The sequence below is a fragment of the Podarcis vaucheri genome (genome assembly GCF_965113315.1).
Source record: "Podarcis vaucheri genome assembly, chromosome: 12".
In the NCBI taxonomy this organism is placed as follows: Eukaryota; Metazoa; Chordata; class Lepidosauria; order Squamata; family Lacertidae; genus Podarcis; species Podarcis vaucheri.
This window is the reverse complement of record NC_138750.1, coordinates 47,149,989-47,176,883: the sequence shown is the minus strand read 5'-3', so window position 1 is coordinate 47,176,883 and position 26,895 is coordinate 47,149,989. Positions and strand designations below refer to the sequence as shown.

At 40.8% G+C, this 26,895-nt stretch overlaps 1 protein-coding gene across 9 annotated transcripts in view; it reads right to left on the bottom strand.

The window, feature by feature from the left end:
* Positions 1–3,495: 3,495 nt before the first annotated feature.
* CREM (cAMP responsive element modulator) overlaps positions 3,496–26,895 on the bottom strand; it is a 29,093-nt gene continuing 5,693 nt past the window's right edge. For 2 of the 9 annotated variants that reach the window (XM_082192563.1, XM_082192561.1), the window contains exons 2-8: positions 23,376–23,499; positions 20,907–21,053; positions 19,241–19,338; positions 18,990–19,132; positions 17,235–17,423; positions 8,037–8,193; positions 4,465–5,145 (exon numbers count right to left, since the gene is read on the bottom strand). In XM_082192563.1, the coding sequence (XP_082048689.1) occupies positions 5,001–5,145; positions 8,037–8,193; positions 17,235–17,423; positions 18,990–19,132; positions 19,241–19,338; positions 20,907–21,053; positions 23,376–23,495 (999 nt within the window). In that variant the 5' untranslated portion in view covers positions 23,496–23,499 and the 3' untranslated portion in view covers positions 4,465–5,000. Of the gene's footprint in view, positions 5,146–8,036; positions 8,194–11,797; positions 11,945–12,130; positions 12,249–12,609; positions 12,781–17,057; positions 17,079–17,234; positions 17,424–18,989; positions 19,133–19,240; positions 19,339–20,906; positions 21,054–23,375; positions 23,500–26,895 lie in introns of those variants that run through there. The other 7 variants (XM_082192562.1, XM_082192567.1, XM_082192569.1 and 4 more) reach the window with 7 other exon arrangements.

Sequence of the window (26,895 nt, the reverse complement as noted above, 5' to 3'; positions counted from 1 at the left end):
CTTTGTCCTGATTTATGTTTAATAAATCTTTAGCTATTAGTATGTTTCTACAAACCTCATGCCTGTTCTGTTTGCACAGTATGCTCTGCTAATATAGCGTGCTCAGACTTTTGAAGCCTGGGTCGCTGATTTACATGGCATCAGAGATCGGGGGATTGCCATAGCTGGAAGGGCATGATCCAGCTGAGGGCTAGCCAGCTGGCATCTCAATCCCCGAAGGATGCCGACAAAAGTTTTGTCCACATATCACTAAACCATGGTTTAGCATTACATGCTGACACAGTTGCTGAGAACAGACACTGGGAGTGTACTCTTGCTTTCATGCTCAGTTTGTGGGCTTCCCAGAGGCTGGTGCCTGTGAAAACAAGGTTCTGGTCCAGATGGACCTTTCTAACTAACCCAGCTGGGTTCTTAGGTTTTTATGTATGCAGTACTAACTAGCAAAGGCAATGATGTAGAACTGGCCTTTATCGAGTGACCCAAATCACACTGACCCAACTTTATTTATGTTTGTGGGATTGATTTAAGATCCCAGCCACACAGAATCCTTAAATATCATGAAATTCTCTGGCCTGAAAACTTAATCTTACTTTGAGTAATCCACAGCATTTTGACTACATAAAAGTCACTATGGTTACTAATGCCACTGGGCTGGAGGAGACTCTTGAGAGTCCCATGGACTGCAAGAAGATCAAAGCTCTCCATTCTGAAGGAAATCAGCCCTGAGTGCTCACTGGAAGGACAGATCCTGAAGCTGAGGTTCCAATACTTTGGCCACCTCATGAGAAGAGAAGACTCCCTGGAAAAGATCCTGATGCTGGGAAAGATGGAGGGCACAAGGAGAAGGGGATGACAGAGGACAAGATGGTTGGACAGTGTTCTTGAAGCTACCAGCATGAGTTTGACCAAACTGCGGGAGGCAGTGGAAGACAGGAGTGCCTAGCGTGCTCTGGTCCATGGGGTCACGAAGAGTCAGACACGACTAAACGACCAAACAACAACAATGCCACTGGGACATTCAGAAGTACAAAATTATAACATGTGCACTATCTACTCTTCCAAAGTTAGTAGAACACCTCTCCCACGTCATACACTTCTCTCCCCAACTCAGGCTAGTTTTTAACAAGTGTCACGAATACATCTGCCAATGCTTCTTGATCCAGCATCATAAACCTGCCCATATTTCAGAAGGTGAGCCACCGCAAACTTTTAAACAACAGATCACAGAGAAATTACAAGCCCTCAAACTGCAATGAACCGCATGCCAAAACAACATCTTAGCTGGAAAAACAAAGATGTAAGAATGACATCAATATCCAAACCATCATTGTGTTGGGCTACCCACATCAAACACAATCAGCAGTCATTAAAAGGGCAGGAAAAGCCTCAGTGGGTAACAGCATTTCCTTTCCCTTGTTGTTGCCACCGATTTTAAAGAGACTTCAAGATGCAGTTAACGTGATTTAGAGCCCTCTCTGTTAAATCTACATGAGTCATATTTCCTAGTGCCAGCAGCTGTGTTAGTCATCGGTGACCAAAGATGTGTGATGTGCAATGGCAAGAACATGTTGGGAATGAATAGGAAACACCCAGGATCGAAACCCTATACACTAGGAGCTGCAATCCTGCTACAACAGAATGCTGATGAGGACAGACCCGGCAGCTTCAGAACCAGAATCAAGCAGTCACCTATACAGGATACACCTACTTCCTCTCACTGGCGAAATAAAATTAGACGTAGCATTTAGAACATTAGACTGAAATCAGATGGCTTTGGATAAGTTACCAACTCGCAGCTGGTGATGTTTCTTGGTAAAATAAAACCAGGAAAAAAGGAGTTATGACTTACCTCACAGGATCATCGGGATGCTGGAGGAGGTTAAAGAACAGAGCACATATGGGGACAAACATTTCTATAAAAATGGAGAACTGGAATCCTCCTTGCGTGTGCTTTTACTAAAATGTAAGACGTCTGACCTCTAGGAGCACCTGTTAGTAAAACTGTAGGTAAAAATAGTGTGGAAACAGACAAAATCCTTTATTATTTACTATGAATATCTTTATCAATCTCACTGAGACTATAACAAAAGCTACTGACCAATTCTATAAGCTTTTGCAAGAATTACGTACTCATTAGACCTTTAGTACCCTATTTCTAAGCAAGTATTTTGTTCTTCTCTAAAAACATTGTGTGCTTTATTTTATTGAAGGTTAACTGCCACATCCCTTGCCTGTTGTTTTGTCTGGCTAGAGCTGTGAACTTGAAATGATAAGGCATTCCTTCCAATAAACCTCTAGAACAACTACATGTACCAACAATTTGCTGCTGGCCAGTTAACTCCAAGGATTGCACCGTTGGTTAGAGCATAGTGCTGATAATGGCAAGGTTGCAGGTTCAATCCCATATGGGGAAATTGCATTTTCCTACATTGCAGGGGATTGGACTAGATGATCCTCAGGGTCCCTTCCAGTTCTACAGTTCTGGGATTCTATGGCACATAAAACATTTATCAAGTCCTTCTGCTTTGGAGCAGCCTGTAGTAACCTGTTTGCAAAAGACAGGAATTCCAGGGTCTCCTTGCAAGTTTCCATTGACTAGGCCTGGACACACTGCAATTTCTCAGCTTCAAGTTTACCATTTGTAAAGTGGAAGCAACAAGCACCTACCTCACCGTGACATATTTATTGCACTTCACATATGCTTTAAAAGAACTGAAACACTGGTCTTTTTTTGCCAAATGCGATGAGCTGAAGATTTGAGAAGTGCTCCAGATATTTATTTTCCACTGTCTTCTGAAAAGCAAATGGCAGCCAACTAGAGGAATTTCTTCTAGCAGATCCATCATCAAATCGGTAGAGTTGGTACTCGTTGTTTACTGCTTTTATTTCATTTTTTAAAAACAGAAGAATAAACTGCAATTCATTTTAATTACAGCACATATCCACAGTTCATCATCTAAGAAGGTGCTTGGAATGAATCTGTTCTAGCATTCTTTTTCAAAATATTTGTTTGCAAAGTCTTTTGTGATTTTACTCTATCCGGTTTAACTGCGGGCATTAAAAAAGGCCCAAGGATGCTATCACAGGGAAAGGAAGCACGGCTATATTCACGCAAAAGGAAATCCCCCCTAGCTCCTGTTTGTGACAGCAATTGTGACTGCATACACATCTCATGTTTAAAGCATATCTTGATAAACTGTAGTTTACCCCTCATAGAATTACAACCCCCAGCACCCTCAACAAGTCACAGTTCTCAAGATTCTATTTTGAGGGGTGGGGAGGAAATGTGCTTTAAATGTGTGGCGTGTACACAGTTCCTGAAGAGTTGCTCGATGTCCCTACGTGCTTTCTCTTTTCAGAGCTCCAGATCAGCAGGAAACACTGCTTTCAGCTAAGCAGGGGTGGGAATGTAGGCCAGGAGGAAACACAAGAGAGACTGGCGTCACACAACTGCAAAGCAATATAGCCAAATGAATATAGCACGGAGGATGGCGGTGGAGAGAAACACTTTGCACTTCTATTGATTAGATGGACAAGAAATAAATCACCTTCAGCAAATGTGGTTTACATCCACAGCACATTTCAAACAGTAAAAATCACCTGCTACTTGGGGTATTTAATAAGATTTTGACAGGCAACAGCCACTGAGTAGAGCTGACTAACCATGGTTGTGCATGTTGTGTGAAATACCCTTTAAAAAAGATTGCTTATCCTGGAAGATGATGACAAGGGAATCATTGGTATGACACAGACCTTTAAAAATACCAGCGCCAGTATTATTTACAAGTAGCCTTTGTGCAAACAGTGGGTCCGAGCATGAGCAAATTTTAAATCCCTGCATTACAATTCTGGTGGTGGCTTATGAAATATAAGACACACCGTAAATATATGTCTGCTAAAATTACTTCATAACGTGCAGCATAAATTTTAAAATTTCTTAGCTGGGCCAGATGTTCAAATAAACACCAAACACTACAAAGTTTAACCAACATGGTTCTATTTAAAAACTAGTTTCAACCATGGCACTCAGTGACAGCAATACAATACTTTCTTCACAAAGTGATGAATATAAAAATATGCCATAAATTCATTTGTAAACTAGTATTCTAATACATGTATGTCATTACAACATACCTTTATATATATATTTATATATATAACTCTTTCCTGAGATACTTAGGGTGGTTTTCATTTTATTGTGTTGGATGCATTATCTTTGATCACTTTAAAATACTGGTGCAAGTGGGAACAACCAAAATTATACATTTAAAGTAATTAATGCAAAGATTGGGCAGAGGAACAGCTCTTACACATGTTGCATTTTTAAGAGATGGAACAGACACTGCCTTAACCATTTGACTCTTTCTGGATCAGAAAGACACCTGAAGTTTCAATTAAGAATCTACAAAAATGCAGCGTTTCAGGAATGTTAGAGGCTGGAGTAGAAGACAAATGATACAAAGGAAAAGTCATAATTCTTGTTGACTAGACATTGCCTGCAGAAGCATCTGTACATGCTGTAGCCAGTTCACAGTTTCAATATTGATACTAGTCTGTCTTGGAAGAGCAAATGTCTTTTAAGGTTTCTAGCTCTTCTATAAGTTTCTTGTTTTGAACTTCTAACATCGCAACACGACTCTCCAGACATTTCACATATTCTTTCTTCCGCCGTCGACATTCTTTTGCAGCCTCCCTGAAAAAAGCAGAAGTAAAAAGGGCAAACGAAAACGCTTTTTGGCATGCTACTGGAGTGGTGGGAGCAGGGAGGGGGCAGGGAAACGCAGTGATGATGGTCAATATAATATGGACACCATTATGCTTTCCAAAATTTAGAACAACTCTTCAAAAACACCTAGGGACAACTGGGATTCCAAGGGCAACACACTGTCCCTTCCTCAAGGGCCACATGGCAATCTGTAGAATTGCTTCATCTCATGCCTTGATTAGCATTTTTAGCAAAAAAAAAAAAAAAAAAAAAAAGGTCCATTGCCCATTGCCAGTTACTCTGCTTTATGGCAATAAAGATCTTTGAGGGCCTTGAGTTCCTCAATGAGAGTCTTGTTTTGGTTCTCAAGCACAGCCACGCGATTTTCAAGACATTTGACATACTCCTTCTTCTTCCTGCGACACTCACGAGCAGCTTCCCTGGAACCAACACAAGGCAAATGACTATAGGAAAAGGCACAGCACAATGACAACCTGGATTAAAAAAAAAAGAACCTCCAGCACCAGAAAAGCTGAAATCAGCAAGTGCCAAATTGGTAAACTGTACAACAATCACACCACCAATTCTACAGACAATGCAGAGCAGCGGGATAAGCTTGGTGATAAACACAGGAACAACGTCAACGTAGCATATTCAGTGTGAGAAAATTGCAACACAGATGGATGGACAGCGTTCTATTCAGATGTTAACAAAGCACCGCTTGCTACATCAAAACTCACATTAGAACAAAAAGCACAGGACTGACAAACATCCCACCTCATCTGTTTCCATAATTTGCCATATTCACATGCATAAACATCACATGCTGAAGCATCAAAGCCTACGTCTGCCAAAATGTTATCAACTAAACTGTCTGCAAAGATCAATGTCATGCTTTCTCTTCAGTCTGAAGTCTAGATACCAGATTGAAATTTTGACCCTCAAAATCCTGTTTTGGGCAAAAGGTCAAATCAGTTATAAAGGCATTAAAAGGAACCTGAATGGGTTTGCACTTCGGATCTTAAGTTTTAAAATAACTATTATAGCTTATCTCTTAAGAGTGTCCAAAGCACTGTGTGATATGCTGTATCTTAGCTCTACCCGCAACTCACTGTACTGAAAGAGCATGGCTTGCCTGATTCCCTAGTAAGTTCGTGGCTGAGCAGACCAACTGGAGGTGTACTAGCTACAGTTCCAATTATAAGCCACTTTACTATACCAGCTATGGCTAAATGACAGGAACAGCATTTAAACAAACGTGTTGTGCTCTTTACAAAGGAAGGGAAAGTCCATCCCTTCCATCGATGGCGTATACAATAAGATCCAGCTCTTCTTTAGGTAAATATGGGAACCTTCTATCTTGGATTTGCTGTTATGGGCACATTTTTTCATACTATTTTGGGAACTCGGTTAACAATCTGAAGCGTCTTCTCTCCTCCTCTGAAACTCAAAACAGCTTAACTGAAGCATGTTTGAAAGTCACCTATGTGAACAGCTCTGAGAACATTTTTGTTGTTGTTGAAAAGCAGTATATAAATATTGTAAATAAGCCCAAACAAGCAACAGTGAGAAGCTTCCAGCCATGCCATCAGCGCCTCAGTTTCTGTTAACTCACCTAAAAGCTAGGGAGATTTTATGGGGTGGGATCCACCCTCTTTTTTGTAGGGTTCACAAACAAAAGGCACTTCTGCTTGCACGAGGGGGTGGGCAAGATTTCCTCCTAGAAACATCTGCACACTCAAGCTGGGATCCTACTAGCTACCATATTTATTTATACAGAAAGAAAGTACACCTTAAGAAAAACTGGTGCGTGTTGCACATGTGTTACTGATGGCAGACACAAGGCTAAACCTGGTAAGAGAATGAAAGAGAAAAAGAGAGCGCAAACATCTGGAATCTAAGGCATGAATTTTTATGGATGAGCAATTTAAGACAAAGGGCATGAGAAAAAGCAATACCATGGATGCAGTGAGCAATGGCAGGGTTAGTTACAACTGAGACGACTTTTTCCTACAAAGCGCATGCCAACAGCAAACATTAATATCAGAGGTCATGCACTGACACCAAAAACAAGACACACAAATAGCACAAATAAGCTGACCACCACCACAAAAGGGGGGAGGGGAGACATCCAAATTGCAAATTACAGCAAATTTGTTTTGCTGTAACAGACACGAAATCAGTTGTTGGGAAGTTAACAGAATACCCCTCAAATTAAGCAAAACACTTCCACCCTTCCTTTATAGAAGCAGAGGCTACATTGAAATTGCCTGCCTCAAATTCATATCCCAAACACTGGCAATAAGAGAAATGCATAAATATAACCTCTCACCACATCTACACCATATATAGTTGTATAATATATGAACATACTGAATATAGCATTGCATAAGCTAGAGATCTTAAGGGGGAGAACTCTACAAAACACCCAATAATATGAATTGCCAAAAGCCACCAGTGTGTGCCACCTCCAAGGGAGGTCCAGAGGGTGACAAAGACAGAACGGGCCTTCTCTGTCGTAGCCCCTTGTTTATGGAATGCTCTCCCCGTGTTCATACAATTCTGTTATTTTATATTTTACTTGGTTGTAAATCTCTTCAGGACTTCTTCAGCGGGGAGCAATGCATAAATTCAATAACCTAACCTCACTTTAACCTCCTATCTCCCCCTCAGGAACCATAAAGCAAAGGTAATCTAAGTTTTCCATGATCTCATAAGGAACTTCAGGAGGTTTGTTGCCATTTATATCCCCATAGCAAGTGAAGAAATTGTGTTTCTTTTCTATTTGGATAATTGGCAGGTTGGTGAACTTAGAAACCTGCACAGACTAGGCTGACTCTTGTCCCAAACAGCCACAGCCTGTTTCAAATCCGCTACCACATGAAGTGGTGGAAGTTTGGCTGTTCGGCCTTTGGAGAACAGTTGTTCTAAAGCAGCTTTTTTGAACTTGGGGTCCTCCAAATTTATTGGACTACAACTCTCACGATCCCCAGCCAGCGTGGCCATGCTTGCTAGAGCTGATGGGAGTTGTAGGCCAAACATCTGGGGAGGCACCAGATTGAGGAATCCTGCTTTAAAAGCCACAAAGATTCAGTAATGCAACTGTATAGTATTCAACGGCACTTTAAGTGCCAGGGCAAAGGTCTTCAGCAGTCAAGAGAGAAGGCACTGCACTCTTCTCCCCAGTAAATTACGTGGAAAAACCCACTGGCCAATTTTATCTTTGGGAAAATGTTCCTTAGCAACTATACTGATTTACCACCCCCATCTTTCCTGTCATCAGCTCTTGAAAGTAAATTCAACTCATTGCTTTTTCTTGAAATAGCAATACCTATTTTTCATGAGCCTTAGCTCTCTTTTACGCGTTGCTTCTTCTGCGAGCTGCTGTGGGCTATGCAATGTTCCTGGGGATGCTGCCATGACTACCCCTTGAGGTAAGGCTGTGGTTGGAGTTCGGATCTGGTAAGTTGGCATGTCACCTGTAGCAGCTGCAACAAAAGAAGAAAATGACACAAAAGAAATGTCACACAGTTCCATGATCTAAAACGTTGGTTAGCATGTTGGTTTCAAATACCAGGAAGAACTTAATTCACATTCTGTGACCAGTTCCTTAGATTTGAGGAGGTTCTCCCATTGTCCCACCACTGCGGTGTCACAGAAAGGGCCTTCTCAGTTGTTGGCGCCCCAGTTACGGAATGCCTTTCCCCAGGCACCAAAAGTTTTGACATTTCAGCACCTGGCTAAGGTCTGCTTTTTTGCCCAAGCAGCTTGGGGATATTAGTCTGCTGCTGAAGTTCATTTTGGTAGTTTTAACATGGTATTTTTACGTGGGCTAAAGCCTCAACGCCTAGGGCTTGCCGATCGAAAGGTCGGCGGTTCGAATCCCCGCGGCGGGGTGCGCTCCCGCTGCTCGGTCCCAGCGCCTGCCCACCTAGCAGTTCGAAAGCACCCCCGGGGGCAAGTAGATAAATAGGTACCGCTTACCAGCGGGAAGGTAAACGGCGTTCCGTGTGCGGCTCTGGCTCGCCAGAGCAGCGTTGTCACGCTGGCCACGTGACCCGGAAGTGTCCCCGGACAGCGCTGGCCCCCGGCCAATAGATGTGAGATGGGCGCACAAACCCCAGAGTCTGTCAAGACTGGCCCGCTCGGGCAGGGGTACCTTTACCTTTACCTTTATTTACTTAATATGGATGTGGTGGTTGTGTTATTTTAAAGTTATACAATCCACCCTGAGATCTGTGGATGATGGGCAGCCTAAAAATATTCAAATAGATGAATTAAATAAGATCCAGACGAGAATGTTCTCTATCTATTCAAGTGCAAACAGAACAAAAAGTGCATTGTTTACTGTAGAGAAAACCAGCAACACAGAAATGTTCAAAGGTCTAAAAAGCACTACAAACATGTTTTCTTATAAAACAAAAACAATCAAAAACTAAGATGCCCAGGAAAATAAAAAGGTGGGATGGACAATACCACAATGTAGATGTGAGGTGAGCTTTTCTGAAGAAGGCATCATACAGCTGGGAAGCCACTACAGTGGTACCTCTGGATACGAACAGGATCTGTTCTGGAGCCCCGTTCGCATCCAGAAGCAAACGTAACTAGCGACGGCACATCTGCGCACATAGCTTTTCACCGCTTCTGCGCATGCACATGACGTCATTTTGAGCGTCTGTGCATGCGTGAACGGCAAAACCCAGAAGTAACGCGCTCAGTTACTTCCGGGTTGCCGCAGAGCACAACTCAAACGTGCTCAACATGAAGCATATTCAACCCGAGGTGTGACTGTATTGAAAAAGCCCTCTCCTTAGCAGCTACGAGACATTTCTCCATCTCTGTGACAAAGTGTTGGGACTTTATACTATACTCTACATAGGGCTTAACACACTATAGATGTGACTTAATTTATAAGCAATAGCAAAAATTGCTGTAAACCACTCTGGTATTTTTTTATGAATAGTGGTATATAAATATTTCTATAAATATAAATAAATAAAAACAATCATAAGAGAAACCATAGAATCATAGAATTGGAAGGGACCACAAGTGTTATCTAGTTCAACTCCCTGCAACTGAAGAAATATTTTGTTCAACATGGGTCTCGAACCCACCATCCTAAGATTAAGAGTCTCATGCTCTACCAACTAAGTTAGCTAATTAATGGGCAACCAAGTTCCTCAAGCCCTGGCAGGCCACTATATATAGCTGTAGGAGGCCATTTTCAGCCTGGTGGGTCACATATTTTGCAGGCCTATTTTGAGAGGTACCAGCAATCAGTAACTCCAGAAAACACAGGGATTTTTTAACACAATTTTAACAGGGCCTTCATCACCCCACATGTAGGAAGCAAGAGCCTCAGGTCAGCCTAGGTCTGTCCAGACAGATGGATGCTCTCTTGATCTCTCAAAGCCAATGATCACAGAAAGTGGGATGGGCTGCCAAACTGGCAGATTTTGCTTGGGCTCTATCTCACTTTTGCTAAACGTAGTTAATAGCTAAATGTAAGTAAATATCAAAAAGTACATTTTCGTCCTCTGTCCTTTAACAGAACAAATGTCAATGCAGCCAGATAAATTCTGCAATTATTATCTATTGAATCTGTTGTCATGGTGACCACTACCAAGCAATGTCCAATATTGTTCTTTGTAAAATATGGGGAAGTAGGAGCAGAAAGCAGTAGGATAGATAAAAGAGATAATATTCCAATGAATGTCTTACCCTGCTAGTCCTTCTTCAGGGAAGTTCAGGGACATAAAGACTGAACATTTAGATGTGCTGTCCATAGCTGTCAACTTTTCCCTTTTCTTGTGAGGAATCCTATTTGGAATAAGGGAATTTCCCTTTAAAAAAGGGAAACGTTGACAGCTATGGTGCTGTCTCTTCCTATGGTCATAAGAAAAGCATTTTGGGGAGCAGGAATCTCATTCACCCTATTGTTTTTTTGCTCCTACTTCCATTTCGGGGGGGGTGTCCCACCCCCCACCATATTATGAAGTTTTGACACTGCTGACCATCAGCATTTTAAATTCCTGTGTGATAAAAGTGGCTTTAAAACAGCACGCAAAAATGCAGAAGTAAACAGATGCTATTCTGGTTTTATGTGAGCTGCTTTGAGGGTGTTGTTTTTTCCCCCCAATCAAGCAGTGTATACATTTTATGAAATAAATAAAAAAATTCCCAAAAATGTATGCACTGTTTAACTTTTGCCAAGTTTCAGTTTGAGAAAAGCACGACAGTCATTGTGTCATTGTTCCCCTTTACCCTTATTGCAACCTGGAACCTATTTTGTACATTGCATGGAGTCATTTAATCAAGCTTTGCTTACAGAACTCCACCTCAAGACTGAAACAAACTGGAGAACTCTGGTTTTGTCCATTATGCCAAACTTGCTATCCCCCCCCATGCTCCCCCATACACACCCCTTTTTGTAATTTTAACATCCTGAAAAAATATTGAGAACTCCAAAGCTTCTCCATTACTCTGAGACATTTTACTTGGCCCTAATTCTCTTTTTTTACTCAACTGTGTCTTCTGGATTCCCCCCCCCCCCCAGGTATCAATATAGCTATCTGCAATGTTTATAGCTGTTACTGTTTTTTTGCTATATAAATTGAAATAGGGAAGGGGGGGTGAATCCAGGTTTCATTCAGTAACTAAACCATAATTCATAAAATAACCATCCTATGTACCTGCAAAACTATGCCTGCAAGGAATGATCAGTCCACTCCTGATTCCCACCACAAATAAATAAATATATATATATATAATATATACATACATTATATATATATATATATATATATATATATATATATATATATATATATATATATATATATATAAAAAACTGCCATTCAGTGCTGGCAAGCAGAACCAGGCATGCTACATATAACAGAAATCTGAGTTTCACCCACATTCCCCTTCACACACGGCTAGCAACCTTTACCACAAGGACTATAAACTTCACTCGAGTCTGCTGCACTGCTCCTGGTCCTTTTGCTCGTGTGAGCCTGAGGTCTTTTATTACTATTTAAAGAAAATATCCCGTTGGATCAGCAAACAAACAAAAGACACACAAGCCAGGCTTACTTAGCTCCAGAGACAGCATGCAGGCTACTGAATTAACGCTGTAACAAACATGCCAGCAGCGGCGGCAGCACTGGTTGAAGCAGAAAGGAACTGACTAAATCACAGCATGACTCGCAGCTGACGTCAATGTGTTTGTTGTTTGTGGAGTTTAACTTTTCCAGCCCCGCTGAAACGCGATTCCAGGAAATCTATCTGACGTCAGCCTGCTGAACTCTGCTGTGGAACAGGCAGTTTTTCGAGTGGAGGAGGCGCAAAATAACTAAATCATCAAGCCCAAAGCATTGATGGAGCACCCACGCGGGCCACTCAGATTTCATTTCTGCTCTTTATTACCTGTCAGAGATGGAAGACCGATTACATGGCTGAAGTGAGCACAGTCCACACAACTACACGCTGGCTGCCGGAAGCTGAAGAAGCAATCTTTCATATACTTCCAAGCTGTTTAATCATTCAAAAAAAGCACCAAGGGAGACAAGTTCCTTGTTCTCACTGCTTAAATAAAAGGATTGCTTCAAAGCTCACGTTAGCAAGGAAAAACAGCACAAAAACTGAAAGAGCACCCATCGGTCTAACTAACTAAAATGCTGCATCAGCTAAAGAAATGTTAATGACAGCTTCCAGGAGTCTATAAAAAAAAATGTGCTTGGTAACTAAGTGCTCTAGACCAGCAACGCTGTCGCTGGGTGTTCTAGCAAACAATTCCCCCTGCTTGCAATCTGGCTGCCTAAATCCCACAGATTCTATGGGATTTCAGCAGTCCAGCTGTGAGCAGGACTACAGCCCCAATTTCCCCTTTTGAAAAAGAAGCTTACAGAATTGCCTACCGGTTTCGTCTCTGGTTACAGCCATGGCCAGCGTCTGCTCAAAGGCTTCTCCTCTGCCACCAGAAGAACATGAAATGTTCCAAACAAGCAAGCATGTGCAGGATTACAAGCTCCAGCACTGACATCATAATGACCTCACTAGCCTACCCCGTCATTAATGTGCTTTCTCACTGGAGCAGCTCGTTGAAACAGGAGCCCAGGGAAAACCTTTGCTAACAAACAATCACTTCAGACTTTTTATATAGCCTAGCTTCGCTCTCCCCGCAATACAAAGGCAGGCACAGATCCAGGGAGCCGGCTATAAATCAGGCTCCACAGACGCATCTGCAGCAAGGGGAGATGTTATTTCAGTGCCAACGCTTTTCAAAATAAAGGTTCTGAAAACTGTACTTTAAACAATAATGCAATTCAGTATCTGTATGAATTAAAAGTTGGCAAGCCAGGGTAGAACTGTTTCGTACCATGTTGACTTTTGTGGCATACTAGATGGTCAAGACACGGTAAGAGGAGCCCTCCTGCTTCATGATGGTGACAACTTAACATTTACTAAAACATCTACATTTCTCCAAGCACTATACATATATTAAAAGATGAAACAGCCCCTGCTCAGAGTCTAATAGACGTGATACAAAAGGGGAAAAGAAAGGGGAGGGAAGAGGAAAGGAAGCTTCTTCACTAGCTAGTGGAAAGAGTCAGGTTGGTCTCCTTTTTGTCCTAATTTTCTACCTGGGAGGCAGGGGAAGCAGCCTTCCAGTTGGTCCTAAGTCACCTGGCTAGTGACAGAGGCTAGAGTGTGCCTCCTTTCAGCTCTGCAAAACCAGGTAACAGAGCAAAGGTCGTCAAGTTCAGCATCCTGTTCCTCACACTGACTAGCCAGATATCCCACAATCAAGACATAAAGGCAATATCCTCTGTGGACTGCTGTTTCCCTGCAGCAGACACTCAGAGGCACAGTACCTCTGACCCTCGGGGCAGTATGTTCTTACCTTTATCCTCACTTCTAAGTAAGCAAGAATATAAACCCACCTGAATAACTTTTCCATTGTTATTTATCTACTTTTCATGCACTGCTACCCTGCCTTTCAAGGCATGTTGCCCTCGGCAATTATCCCTTGGCATACTTGCACTTGATAAAAATTGCACAGCTCTTGGTAACTACTAAGAGACAAAAAAGATGGTGTTGATTTTCCCCAAACCCATCAGTTCACACTAACCTCTCATAAATATTTTCCTGCAGATCTTGTGGCTGATAGGAATTTCTTCTTGTCTCCAACAGCCATGTAGTGAGCCTCTACCATTTCTGTACATGGACTCTTTCCAGCATCAAGGCCAACAACTATTATAAGGACTCCATTGCAGAATGTTATGGGGCAATAACCACTTGTATATAAACTACTTGGACTAAGAGGCTCTCATATGCAATTTTTGGAACCAGAGTTCCATTCAGCCTCTGGTGTGATGACAATGGAGTGCAATCACAGGAGTCACCAAATGTATATGGTTGTTGCTATAAAAAGCCATGCACATTTTGGTCCTCAGCATGGAATAGAAGCAGTGACAAAGGAACAGAAGTGCTTTAGTTCAGGGTGGGCAGAAGATAGATTGGGATCTACAGGTAAATCTCTGGGTAATTTTCAGTGGATCAGCAGGAGCTTTACACTCCCAGAGGTTTAGCACTAGCAACAACTAGAAGGCTCTGTCACACACAATTAGCTTGCTGAAATGAAGAAAGCTTGTGGGGAAAGCAGGAATGGATTTGTGTGAGAAAGCACTCCAACATCAGTGAGAACAAATGCATTGGCTGAGCAGCAATTCTAAGTGTGCAGAAGTCTCCCTGTGCCATCATTCTGATCTGGCTCTAGGTGGTAGATCTGGAGGTTATAGTAAAAATCAAATTAGTTCCATTGAGCCTGAAGTCTGTCTACCCCTGGCTTAGTTTCCACGTCAGTGAAGAGGCAACACAAGAGTGCAAAAAGAAAGTACTCTAGTGCTGAAGTTAATGTAAGAAGTGCCTTTGCTTTGTTGTGTAAATGTCCACCCAGGTGTATTTTCAGAAACCCTCTGTTATGTACTGAGTTGAATAGGATCCAAAATGCAGCAGTCTGATTGGTCCTAGAACAATGCAGCAGTATGACTGGTCCGCAGGAGCCACCCAATCCAGCTCCAGGTGGAAGTGAATCCACAACCTGATTGGCCTACAGGAAAATCCTGGAATTAGCCAATCATGTGCAGCCTATTGTGTAAATAATGTATATAAAGCAGATATTTTGGGGGAACTTCCATTCCTCCTCACCACTATGAGCTGAATAAAGAGCATGATATCCACTCTCGACTCCGAGTATATTTCACCCTCATATCCTCTCTCTCAACCTCCTTCCTATTTTGCTCAACAGGCCTGGTTTACTCTGTGCACAAGAGAAGTTAGCAATCTCTTTTCATTATTGTAGCAGCTTTCCAGGCAGTGTTCACAATGTGGCTGCTTATCATGGTTTATTGCAAACATGATTTATTGTCTGATGGCTCCTACTTCACTCCTCCTCTCCTGGTGGGATAAACAAACCAGGACATCATAATTAAGCTCAGCTTTCCATGAGGTCTAGACCTCAGATCATTGTTTCTTCCTTCCTACCAAGCCAGTATTGCTAACCAGACTAAAACTGTTGGCTTAGGAGTACTGGCTAGTTGGGGAGCAAGCGACAATCCTGGGTTTGGATGTTACAGGAAGTCAGTCATAATTGTTGGCTTCCTGGTTTGTTTATCCTGCTCACATCAGGGAAGGAGAGAAGTGGGTGTAATTTGACAGTGTTCAACAGCACACTTCCCTTTCCTAGCAAACCATAATAACCCAGCAACACTGGTTTATTGTGACATGTCAATTGAGGTAGCTGTAGTCCTAGCCATTTCCTCTGGGGAAACTGGTAACTAAATGAGATTAGAATTAAATGAGATTACCACTTTTGAACACAACTTTTACCTGGCACCTTCGTTATATATCTTTAGGCACCAGACAAGAACATTCCTCTTATCTCAGGCCTTTGGCTAATTAAACAATCTATGGCATTTTAAGCTGGAGGGGGGTTGTTTTTGTTTGTTATTGTGTTATATATTTTTTCCATGTTTATATTGTAAACCACCCTGTGATCCTCAGATGAAAGGCGGTATAGAGATTTAATTACTTAATAATAGAATACTCTTGACTCTGCTTCTTTGTGGCTTCACACTAGCATCTTAGGATCATCTTGCAGTTTATCGATATCTCTAAGACTAAGAAACATTTAATCTAATTCCTATTCACGCATCATCCAGTGTACATAAGCAACACACAGTAGTATAGCATGACAGAATGAGCACTTGTCACCATAAGCTGGGCACAATGTGTAGCTGAAGAGTACATGCCTAAAACATTTGTGGCTATTTTATTTATTAACAAAATTTATATACTACTTGCTTGTAACAAAACTGAAACAACAACAACTTGCAAATCTCTCCTCTCATTTTGCCTGGTAAAGATCACATATTATCAGACTTCTGTGTATTACGTGCTTCATCTCTAGACATTACATCCAAGGCAAGGAGGCATAAGAACCTATTTCTCCACAGTGCATTAAGTTATATGCAAGTTTGCCAACCTCTAAAGAGAGCTTGAATTTCGCAGACTCTTGACTTTTAAATGTGGTACTTGAGTTGAAGTTACCAGCTGTTCTACCATCTACATTAAAACAAACCCTTCTTTCATGTCCATTAGAGGAAAGGCAGAAAGTAAAGTGCAAGAGACTTTTTCAAAGCAAGAAGAGGATGATAAAGAAGAGTTTGGATTTGATATCCCGCCTTTCACTCCCTTTAAGGAGTCTCAAAGCGGCTAACATTCTCCTTTCCCTTCCTCCCTCACAACAAACACTCTGTGAGGTGAGTGGGGCTAAGAGACTTCACAGAAGTGTGACTGACCCAAGGTCACCCAGCAGCTGCATGTGGAGGAGCGGAGACGCGAACCCAGTTCCACAGATTACGAGATTACCGCTCTTAACCACTACACCAGAACAAGTCACTCCCTGGCATAGCATCCAAAAGACCACAGAAACAACCCTGGTGTCCTAGTAAAGATATACATCAAAAAGGAACAAAAATAAGCTTTTCCAATGCAGGAACCACTCACACAGTGAAAAGGTCAACATTGATCAAATTATATACAGAAATACATTGCACCCACCTCAACATTTCAGACTAAGTTACTGCATCATGAATTTATCCAAGAATCCATGCTATGTAAGTACACTGCTTCATTTTTTTTCTAGCAATGATTAAAGTTTATCAAACCATGCTCTGCTCCTTAGATGAATTGGCTACGAAACACATATATTTGCCTAAAGTGCATATTTTACCATATTGACTGTTAAACTTTATTTTCATGTTTGTAAGCTCATCATTAAGTATTTTACCTTAACTCTGTCATTTTGTAGTTGTATTCTGTTAAGGGAAGAGGGTCTTTTCCTGTTTTTGTTTGTTATTTGCTGGCTACTTATAGCCCACTTTTCTGTTGAAAAATCTATTAAGAGTTCAAAACAAATAGAGACATACAAATGCCATTTAAAAGCAAATATAAAATGAAAGCATACCTTGGACAACAACTTGACTCCCAGGTACAAAGAACTGTTGTGTGCCATCAGCTGTTTGGGCTGCATATTGTACAATTGTAGCACCGGGCTGAGGAGCTCCTGAATTTGTCATTGTTAATGTCTGCAACCCCTGAACGCCGTCAGATGCCTGGTTAGAGATCTGGATTGCTCCACCTTGGGCTATAGCAACTTAACAAAAGCAATAATGGTATTAACCAACGGAAACAAGAGTCTTTGGAACAGCTCTAATCCAGCCATTCCTAAACTGTGTGTTGGGACACGTTAGCGCACCTTAAAAGAACTAGTAGTGTGCCATAAGAAATCAATGATGAAGAGCTCTTTTGAGGCTCTGCAACCACTGCTTTCCAGTCAGTCTTCTTCTACAAATGTAGGCAACACTGCTGAGTCTTTGCATCCGGAGCAAGTGATTTCACCTGATACAGACAGAGAACAGAATTACCTGTCCTCAGAAAAGGCCTCCCATTTCACCTCTGCAATTCTCTAATCTTGGTTATGCTATTTTCTCATATATATATATAAAGAGAGAGCGTGTGTGTAGTACGCCTCCTGTGTTGATTTAGAAGAAAATAAGGGTGACTCAGCTATCAGAGGTTTAGGAAACACTGATCCAGTGTGTACTAACACTTTTGTAATTTGGATACAGTCTAACTCAGGAAAGGGTCGCTTGTAGCTCTTCAGATATATTTGGACTCCAACACTTTTCTGCCCAAGCCAGCATGGTGAATGGTCAGGAATTATGGGAACTAAAAATCTAGTAACACATTCCCCAAGCCTGATCTAAGTCAACTTTGTATTGCCTCAAGGGATGCTTTGCCGTGCAAAGACAACTTTTATCAGTGAAATCTTGTACAACAGAAGACAGTACAAAACAGCTGCATAAATTATATTTGAATTTTAAAGAGAGAAAAGAATAAGAATAAGATGTTAATTTTTCCTTACATGACTAGATTATGTAATGCTAGATTATAGGGTATAGATTTTAGGTGTCAGAACAGGAACAACGCAATGCAAAGTTAAATGTTCCATTCTCAAACAACCTTTTAAATAAGTTCTCCATCACAGATATTTCAACTCTGCTCATACTTTACATGGAAAATACGGTTTTTGAAGTTTTATCTGTCACCATGCACAACTCTCTACTGCATTTTCCAGTCAATGCCAAGTTGTTGGACTCTGCACTCCAAAGCAGAACAGTAAAAACTAGATTCTACACAAAATCCCCAAAGGGCACAATCTAGTGGGAACAACTTTTGTACAATTATTAGGATATGGAGTGTTTCCTCCTTTAAGTCAAGGATGCTTAGTGCAGGATTAGTTCCCAGTGCACTGATGTCTAATTCTAAACTCATAAAAAAGATTGCAAGTTGCATTTCTTTTTATCTTAAGGACTGTATTTATTGAGAAAAATTGTACAAACTTCCTTGTGTATCCTAGCTTCCAGTTATATAATGAAATACATCAATTGGAAGCAACACACATTAAGGAGCATAAGATTTGAAGAAACAGAATGGAACAAAGTGAGCAAAATTTAATTTTTGCTTATCAGATCATTACTGTAAATTATAAGAGATCTTTATTGATGTAAACATGAATTTCACTTGGGTTTTAACTGAGACTTTTCCTTGAATATTCGCCCCACTCTCCACAATAGATCTAGCTTACTAAGTTTGCAATTTACATTTTGGTTTTAAGAACGAAAGCTAAATATCTTGTTTGATGTTATGGGATACATACTGTACTGCCCGGTGCTAGTCTGATAAAGGCTCGTTGGCATTGCCATGGCAGGGATGCCAGAGGGCGCTCCTTCTTCCTCTGGCTTTCCTTCTTCAATCTTAGTGACACCGGGTGCATCAGAAGAAAGTTCATTCAGAATTTTTCTGACACAAGTAAAAACACATATACATTTAAAAGCAGCTGGCCCATGAAATGGGTGACTCATTTTAACCGAAAGGCACCAATTGTTACAACATGAAATTATAGCTTACCGATATGAAGGCCTCCTTGAAAGTATCTCCCTCCGTTTCTGAGAATCAATGACAACCTCTGACTCTGTAGATTCATCTGCACTTGTAGCTGATGCTACCTAAAATATGAACATTAAAAAATTAACCATCTTAGGAGTCGACTCAGAAGAGTTAACTTGCAGCATGGAATCCAGATTTGCAGAGGAGATTTTACTACCAGTGATCCATCTCACAGCACTGTCATAAAACTGCTTTGAAAATTTAGCAATGCTTTGTAAATTAAAGACAGCAGCACCAGTATCTAATGGTAAGGCTGTTGATAGGGGGTGGCCCAGAGGGCTGAATCCTCAGGTGTTTTGTACTGGATCTTGGATTCCCTGCCTACACCACCCCTATTTTCTAAAAAAACAACAATAGCTTTTTAAAACCTTGCTTGCAGAGCTGCTGGACATACTTCAAATCACTGTGCTGGTCATATCCCCAATCGCCTATTATTATTGGGTCGCACCCAAAGCAGTGCCAGAGGTGTTTTGCCAACACAGTGCCAGATCTGTCTCCTCTCTTTCCCCCAGTGTGATCACCAAATTTTCTCCAGCGTGTCCCCCAGTTCTCAAGTGCCTATTTTGAGGGCGGGAAAGGGGGAGACTGCTGAGTAGAGGAATGAAAAGTTCTGATCCTCTAGTGCATGTCTCTTCCATTAGCAGAACAGGAGTGTTGGGTACCATACTTGCTTCTATCTAGTTATATATTAGCATATGCAAATTTTGTTTCATGAGCCTATACCCTGATTATTTTAAATACCTAGCAATGCCCCTAACAGCATGTGCAGAATCTTGATATGGAAGAAGGAAACATTGAGGTGAATTAATGACAAACTAGAAAGAGCTCTGCAGGTAGAAATGCATTTTTTCAGTAAATGGCAAATATATATCTTTGACGGGCAGAAGAGGAGAGGATAATCTACAAATAATAGTATAAGAAAAGTGGGAGAAAGGAACAAAAGGGGCCTAGGAGCAGAACAGTTTGCAGGAATGCAGCTGGAGAGAGATAAAAACATAGAGCATAATGGCAGAGAGCTTAAAAGGGAAATGCAAGAACAGGTATGTAATGTATCTAGGAGTACTCAATCCATCATTGTCGCTGGAGGCTTAAGTGACTGTGGTTGCTGGGAGTGCTTTACAATTGGATAATTTTGAAATGTGCTCTGTTGTGGCTGCCCTTACATTTGGTCCGGAAACTACACCAAGCAAAGGTAACACCAGTGCTGAAGGAACTACTGTACACTAAATATCACATCTATGCATGATTTTTTCCTAGCATATATGTCACAATTAGTGACATGCAGAGTTCCTGGCCACTGCATACCTTGCAATATTGTTAGATTATCCACACACAAAAAGAGGGGGGGAAACAGCAGCACATGGGCATAACAATGAGACAATCTTTATGTATGTATAAGGTACAAGCCTATGTGCTCTGGCTTGAGGTAATCACTCTTTAAAGAAGCAGACAGAAGTATCATCTTTCTATTCTCCTGATGGCAGAATATGAGTCAACCGGCAGCCTACCCTTGGTATGAAATACAATGAAGCTCTTCTCTCCATTGCTAGGGCAAAAATTAGAAGTCAGTGATGCCAAGTAAAGGTTAAGTAAAGCCTGCAGGAACGTTAAGAGACATGCAACTAACCTGAACAGATTGCAACTGTGGTGATTGAATAACTGAAGGCTGAGTTGCTTGAATCACTCCCTGCACGTGGACCGTTTGACCAGAAGGCAATTGCACTACAGTTACAGAGGGAGATCCTCTTCCAGTTGTTGATCCCGCTACAGAAACCTATTGCATTGGTGAAAAATAACAGGAAGACATTAGCAGTGTGAGCACCTGCATACCAGTGATGATGATTTGGCAAAAGGTATTCAGTGTGAAATTAAGGTTTAGCCTTTGAAACATGATGTGCTGTTTTCCAATACAGTAAAAGTTATATCAGCTTATATCATTTTAGTTATTTCATAAAATTTATACATTGCTTAATTGTAATTAAAAAAAAAAGACTTTAGAGAAGTTTACCTAGAGAATAAAACAATAAAGTTATCAGGAAAACCTGTTAAAAAACAACAATTTAAAATATTAAATGAAATAAAATCATCAATAAGCAAAAAACAGATTAAAACACACATCAATATTCTACATGTCAGGGTAGACCTGCCTAAACAAAAATGTTTTTAGCAAGCACTGAAGGGAGAACAGTGAAGGCACCTGCCTGATGTCAATATATTACAATGACAAATTACAATATTTGAAAAAGTTCGTGCCAAAAGTGCCCAATGTATTCATTTTGGGATGTAAGACAAGCATATAAAGAACTGAGCATGAATCACAGGGGAAAGCCCTCTCTCTTGTAACTTACATGCACAATGAGAAGTACTAAAGACACTTTTCAATTTCTTAAAATGGCTGGATAATATTTGAAAGTTTACAAGGAATCTCCCAAGCATCCTGTGCTCCTTTTATTTTTTGGGATTTACAAAATTATTTCTCTAATGGTAAACTGACAATACAATGAACAAGTTTAAATTATTTGAAAGATGCATTTGTTTCCTCCTCTGCTTTAGTTGCAATATTTTAAAACTGCACCCTTTCCTATTCTGACAATCACAAATGTTTGCTTGATTACTCATGTGGAGGTGGCAGCAGTTCTAGCAATCCTGACGTCAATAAGGAGAGGAACCAGCTATGGCACTTGCATTTGAATACGTGCAAAGACTCTATATTACTGGAAGCAGACAGTCTGCAGAACAATTTAGCAGACTGGGAAACAAAGTTTTATAGCACTGCACAGAGTAATTCCAGAAATGGTCAGAAACACACACACACAGCCAGCTCTTTCAGGGGCAATTTATTTCAGATAAATAGGTATTCTGCAGCTTCTACTGCATATGCGCAGTATTCCAGGCTTGTTAATGCTTAACTTCCAAAACTACACTTAATCCATTGTACAAAAGAGGCATTTAAATCCAGGTCAGACCCAGCCTCTATGGTGTTTATTTAAAACCTGGGAAAGTCTCAAAGGTTTCATTATAAGCTTTAAAGAAATAAAATAGTATCATAATCGTTGGGATGGAGCTTAAGTTAGCTGAACTTAGGTTTGATAGATTTCAATGGAACCTAAACGCAATTAACCAAAATTATCCAACCCTTACCATCATAAAGCACTTTTTAATTGTTCAAAGTATGCAGTGTATATATTGCAGCAATTCTTCCAACAACCCTGTAAAATAGGTTAGGATTATTATCCCCATAAGGCAGATTTGAGGTTGAACTCAAAACTGGCTGATTTGGATTACCTAGTATAGTCCATGGCTGAGATAACATTTCAAAATAGGGCCTTCCTGGCTCTCAACTCATACAATACTAGCACCAAAAATCAGAGACAAATAATACAAGTGACTTAAAGTGGAGTTTGTGCTGCCGGAGCGAATGCTTTTTCATAAAAAGTCCTCCTGGACACACAAAAAAGCAGAAACATGATGAAAACAACATAGAGGCAGATTGCAGGCAAGGAGAGTCTGTCTCATCTCCTTGAATATCAATCCATGTCTGTCTTCTCAGTCCTTGCCCCCAAAGAAAACACCTGAGGACGAAAAGGTGCAACTTCACTGCATACAAAGGACAGTGACCACGTTCCCAACAAGGCAGCCCCTCATGGCACAGATATTCCTAAGACTGGCTTGGAATGGGTGAAATAGCCACCTACTGCTAGCCTAAGCCAGAGATGGAGTCCATGTACTTAAGGGGTTCTGGACAGAACTGGCTATGTAAGTAGAGATTTCACCATCATTTTACACATAGTTCATGCATTGCTTATGATCAGAATCCCAACTACTAGAAAGGTCCAAACCTATTTTTTTACATTTTGCTCAGATATTTATCTCTGTATCCCGTTCTATCCTCACAGGAACTCTGCAACGCAGACTAGGCTGAATGATGCAGGTGGCACAAGACCTTCCACTGAGCTAAGTGGGCTTTTGAACTGAGAGGTCCAACGTTTTATCAGCTTCCCCAAAGCCCAAAATATGCAGGCAAGTCTTGCATTCTTCTACCTGCCTGCAGTAGCTAACTATATAGGTGTTGGTGTCAGGTTACATGTCAGATTACCTGTGCTATAGTAGATATCTGATTTTGGCCAGATGGAGACTGTATAGTAGCAGCATCACTTTCTGCAACAGAGTCTGCTGCATTGCCATCTTGCTGTGATTCACCTGTTTCCATGGTCATTTGTCTAAAAATGAGAGAAAAATGCACAAGATAGTACATGAAACAATTCATGCCTCTATCACCATTCACTTCATCTCTTCATTTTTGCCTTCTTTTTAATATGTGGTTAAATAGAGCATGACATCATAATATGATACCACAAGAGAGGTCCAGTGCATTTATCACCAGCTGAAAACCCAAATATATTGATATATGAATGTCCTCCCCATTATTTAAGACAGGGAACCTGTGGAGCCTGTGCCCCTTCAAATGTTGTTAAACTCCAACTCTCAGATTCAGCCAGAATTTCCAACGATCAGGGATAATGGGAGTTGCAGAGCAGTAATATCTGGAGGGTCGAAGGTTCACCATCCACACTTTAAGATTGGAGGACAAGACCTTCCTCCATATGCCATTGTTTCAGGAATAAACAACTTCTAGTGATCAGAGTAGAGAATTTCCAGAGGTGGCACTAGAATTGTGAAATGCTATCCCCAGGGAGATTTGGCCATGTATTTCTTGTTTTTTGTGTGGGGGTTGGTTAAGCTGAGTTTGCTTCTCTGTTGTTGCTTTTGAATTATTATTTCTTTGGGAAATGTTATTTATTTAAAGCTTTTTAGCACCCAAGTAGCATACAAATACAGTTACTGTATATTTTAAAAGAAGTTGGTGGGACTGTACTGTTGCCCCCAAATACTGGAAGGGTATGTGGGTTGTATTAAGAGTATTGCTGCCTATAAGATTCTGTGGTCTCCTTTCAGACTGTTACTGAATTGTTTACATCCTACAGAAGAATGGAACTTAGAACTTAGGTTGCAAACTAATTTACTTCAGCTAGAATACTGCTGGGCAAATACTAGACTCCGGAAAAATTGACACCAATACAATGGTACCTCTGGTTACGAACTTAATTCGTTCTATCTGTTCTTAACCTGAAACCGTTCTTAACCTGAGGTACCACTTTAGCTAAAGTGGCTCCCACTGCCGCCGCACGATTTCTGTTCTCATTCTGAGGTAAAGTTCTTAACCCAAGGTACTACTTCCAGGTTAGCAGAGTCTGTAACCCAAGGTGTTTGTAACCCAAGGTGTTTGTAACCCGAGGTACCACTGTAGAGACATAGCAGAGAAAAGTGATGGATTAGTGAACGTTGTCAGTTTAAAACTATAAAAGACCCCAGGACAGCAGAATCAGCCCAAGCAGTATGCTACAATAAAGTAAGGGCCATGCTTTATTTACTTGAATTGTGTGTGTGTGCCAGGAATCATAGAATCATAGAGGTTTTGGCTTTCTTATAAACGGGTCCATTTGGATTATCATAGTATAAAAAGCCATTTCTGTGTGCTCTGGCTTCCGTCACGGTGTTCCATTGTGCCAGAAGTGGTTTAGTCTTGCTGGCCACATGACCTGGAAAACTGTCTGTGGACAAACGCCAGCTCCCTTGGCCTGCAGCGAGATGAGCGCTGCACCCCATAGTCACCTTTGACTGGACTTGACCATCCAAGGGTCCTTTACCTTACCTTTTTGCCTAGTATAAATAGATTGGAATTAGATTTAGGCTGTAATCCTAACCCCATTTACCAGGGAATAAGCACCCCCCCCCCCATTTCAACAGGGTTTACACTTGAGTATACAAGTGTTCTCGAAGCTACAAACATGAGTCTCACCAAACTGCGGGAAGCAGTGGAAGACAGGAGTGCCTGGCGTGCTCTGGTCCATGGGGTCACGAAGAGTCGGACACGACTAAATGACTAAACAACAAATACAAGTTTTAGTAGTATATCTCTTGGGCTTCATTGCTGTCCCAATAGCAGGCCTGTTAACTGGTTTTCTGAACCACCACCCAAGCCCTGAGACTTTGGTTGTAAAAAGAGACTGCTAAGAAAATAAAAATAGATTGGACCAGTTTAGCTTCGCATATTTGTTCAAAGGAATGAGCTTTGCATAGCTAGTTAGCCCAGTAGCCATAGGAGCAAACTGGTAGAGAACTTTATTCTCCACCCAGGTGCTGGAGGTGGTGTCCTCAAGAGGTTTGTTGTGCAGTTAAAGAGAACAAAAGGGAACAATAGCCTCGAAACTGGATTTGAAAGAGGCACAGAGGCTTGATTTACTCTCTGGAAGAAAGCAAATCTTTGTACTTCCAAGAAATCTGAAGAGGAACAGGATCTATTGGAGTGTTAATGCAGTGAATTTTCCATCACAGGTTTGTGCAGAGTATGTGTGTAAATAAGACTTATATCACATTAGCATCGCAAGTCTCCAATTACCTTCATTCTAAGAAAAGAAAACCCAAGGTTTTTGCTGGGAGCCCTGAAACTTCTCACTACTTAAGAGACTGGAGTGCATGTAACATATTATGTTTTGGTTTCTATCTTATATCTTGGGTTATGTAAAATAGCAGATGTTACAATATATATGATCTTACTTTTAAAATAGCATGATTTTCTTCTTTTTGTATTTAAGAAAACAAGTTAGAGGAGATAAAATTAATAATAAAAAGATGAGTCCTTGCACTGTTAAGGACAAGAAGCTCACAATAACCCCAAGTTTGTTCAGGTACCAAAAGGCATGTCCAGATAGGTGAAAAGATCACATCCATTTAAGGTTACAGGAAGTGTCTTTGACAAACATATGCTCAGTACATTTCAAGACGCCAGGACCAGCATGATGGCATAAGTAACCAAACTGGTACCTTTGGGTGAGAAAATGTTTTTGGAAATGACAACAAGGAAATGAAAGGGCCCCCCATGATTCCTTGGAACACCATAGCAGATGCTGGGTCACAAGTTGTAGCTGAATGTGCCATGTTGGTCTGAAACAATTTTCCGGTACACACACACACAGAGGTTTTTCTTGCAGAAACTTCTGTTAAATTCATTGGTTTTAAAACAGTCTAAAGTCAATAGCTTTATGTATCACTTAGGAGAAAGGAAAGCATTCTATTAAACAGCTGGCACTGGGGTGAAACTACTCTAGTGTGTAAGAACTCGGCTGGAAGTCATTCAGCCTTTGTTTCTCCTAAATCAAGGTCTTTGTCTGTAGACTAGTAAATTCTGCATGTCAATCTTTTGAGAGAGAGAAATATTTTGAAAGAACCGTAGTTGTTTTCAACCTGTAACATTGGCTTGCAGAATTAGCTTAGGATACATGAAGCTAATTATTATGGGTGGTATCAGGTATTAGTCACTCAAAGCAGACTCGTTGAAATCAAGAGTTATTAATGTCATTAATTTCAGTGGACATCATGACTTATTTATTTAAAAGCATTTATATACTTTATATTTTTAAAATATCTTAAGCAGTGCATGATAACAATATATCGATACACCTAGCACCTTTGAAGGTAGTCTGTTCTGCTGTCAAACAGCTCTTGCCATCAGAAAGTTCTTCCTAATGTTTAGTCAGAATCTCCTTTCTCATAAT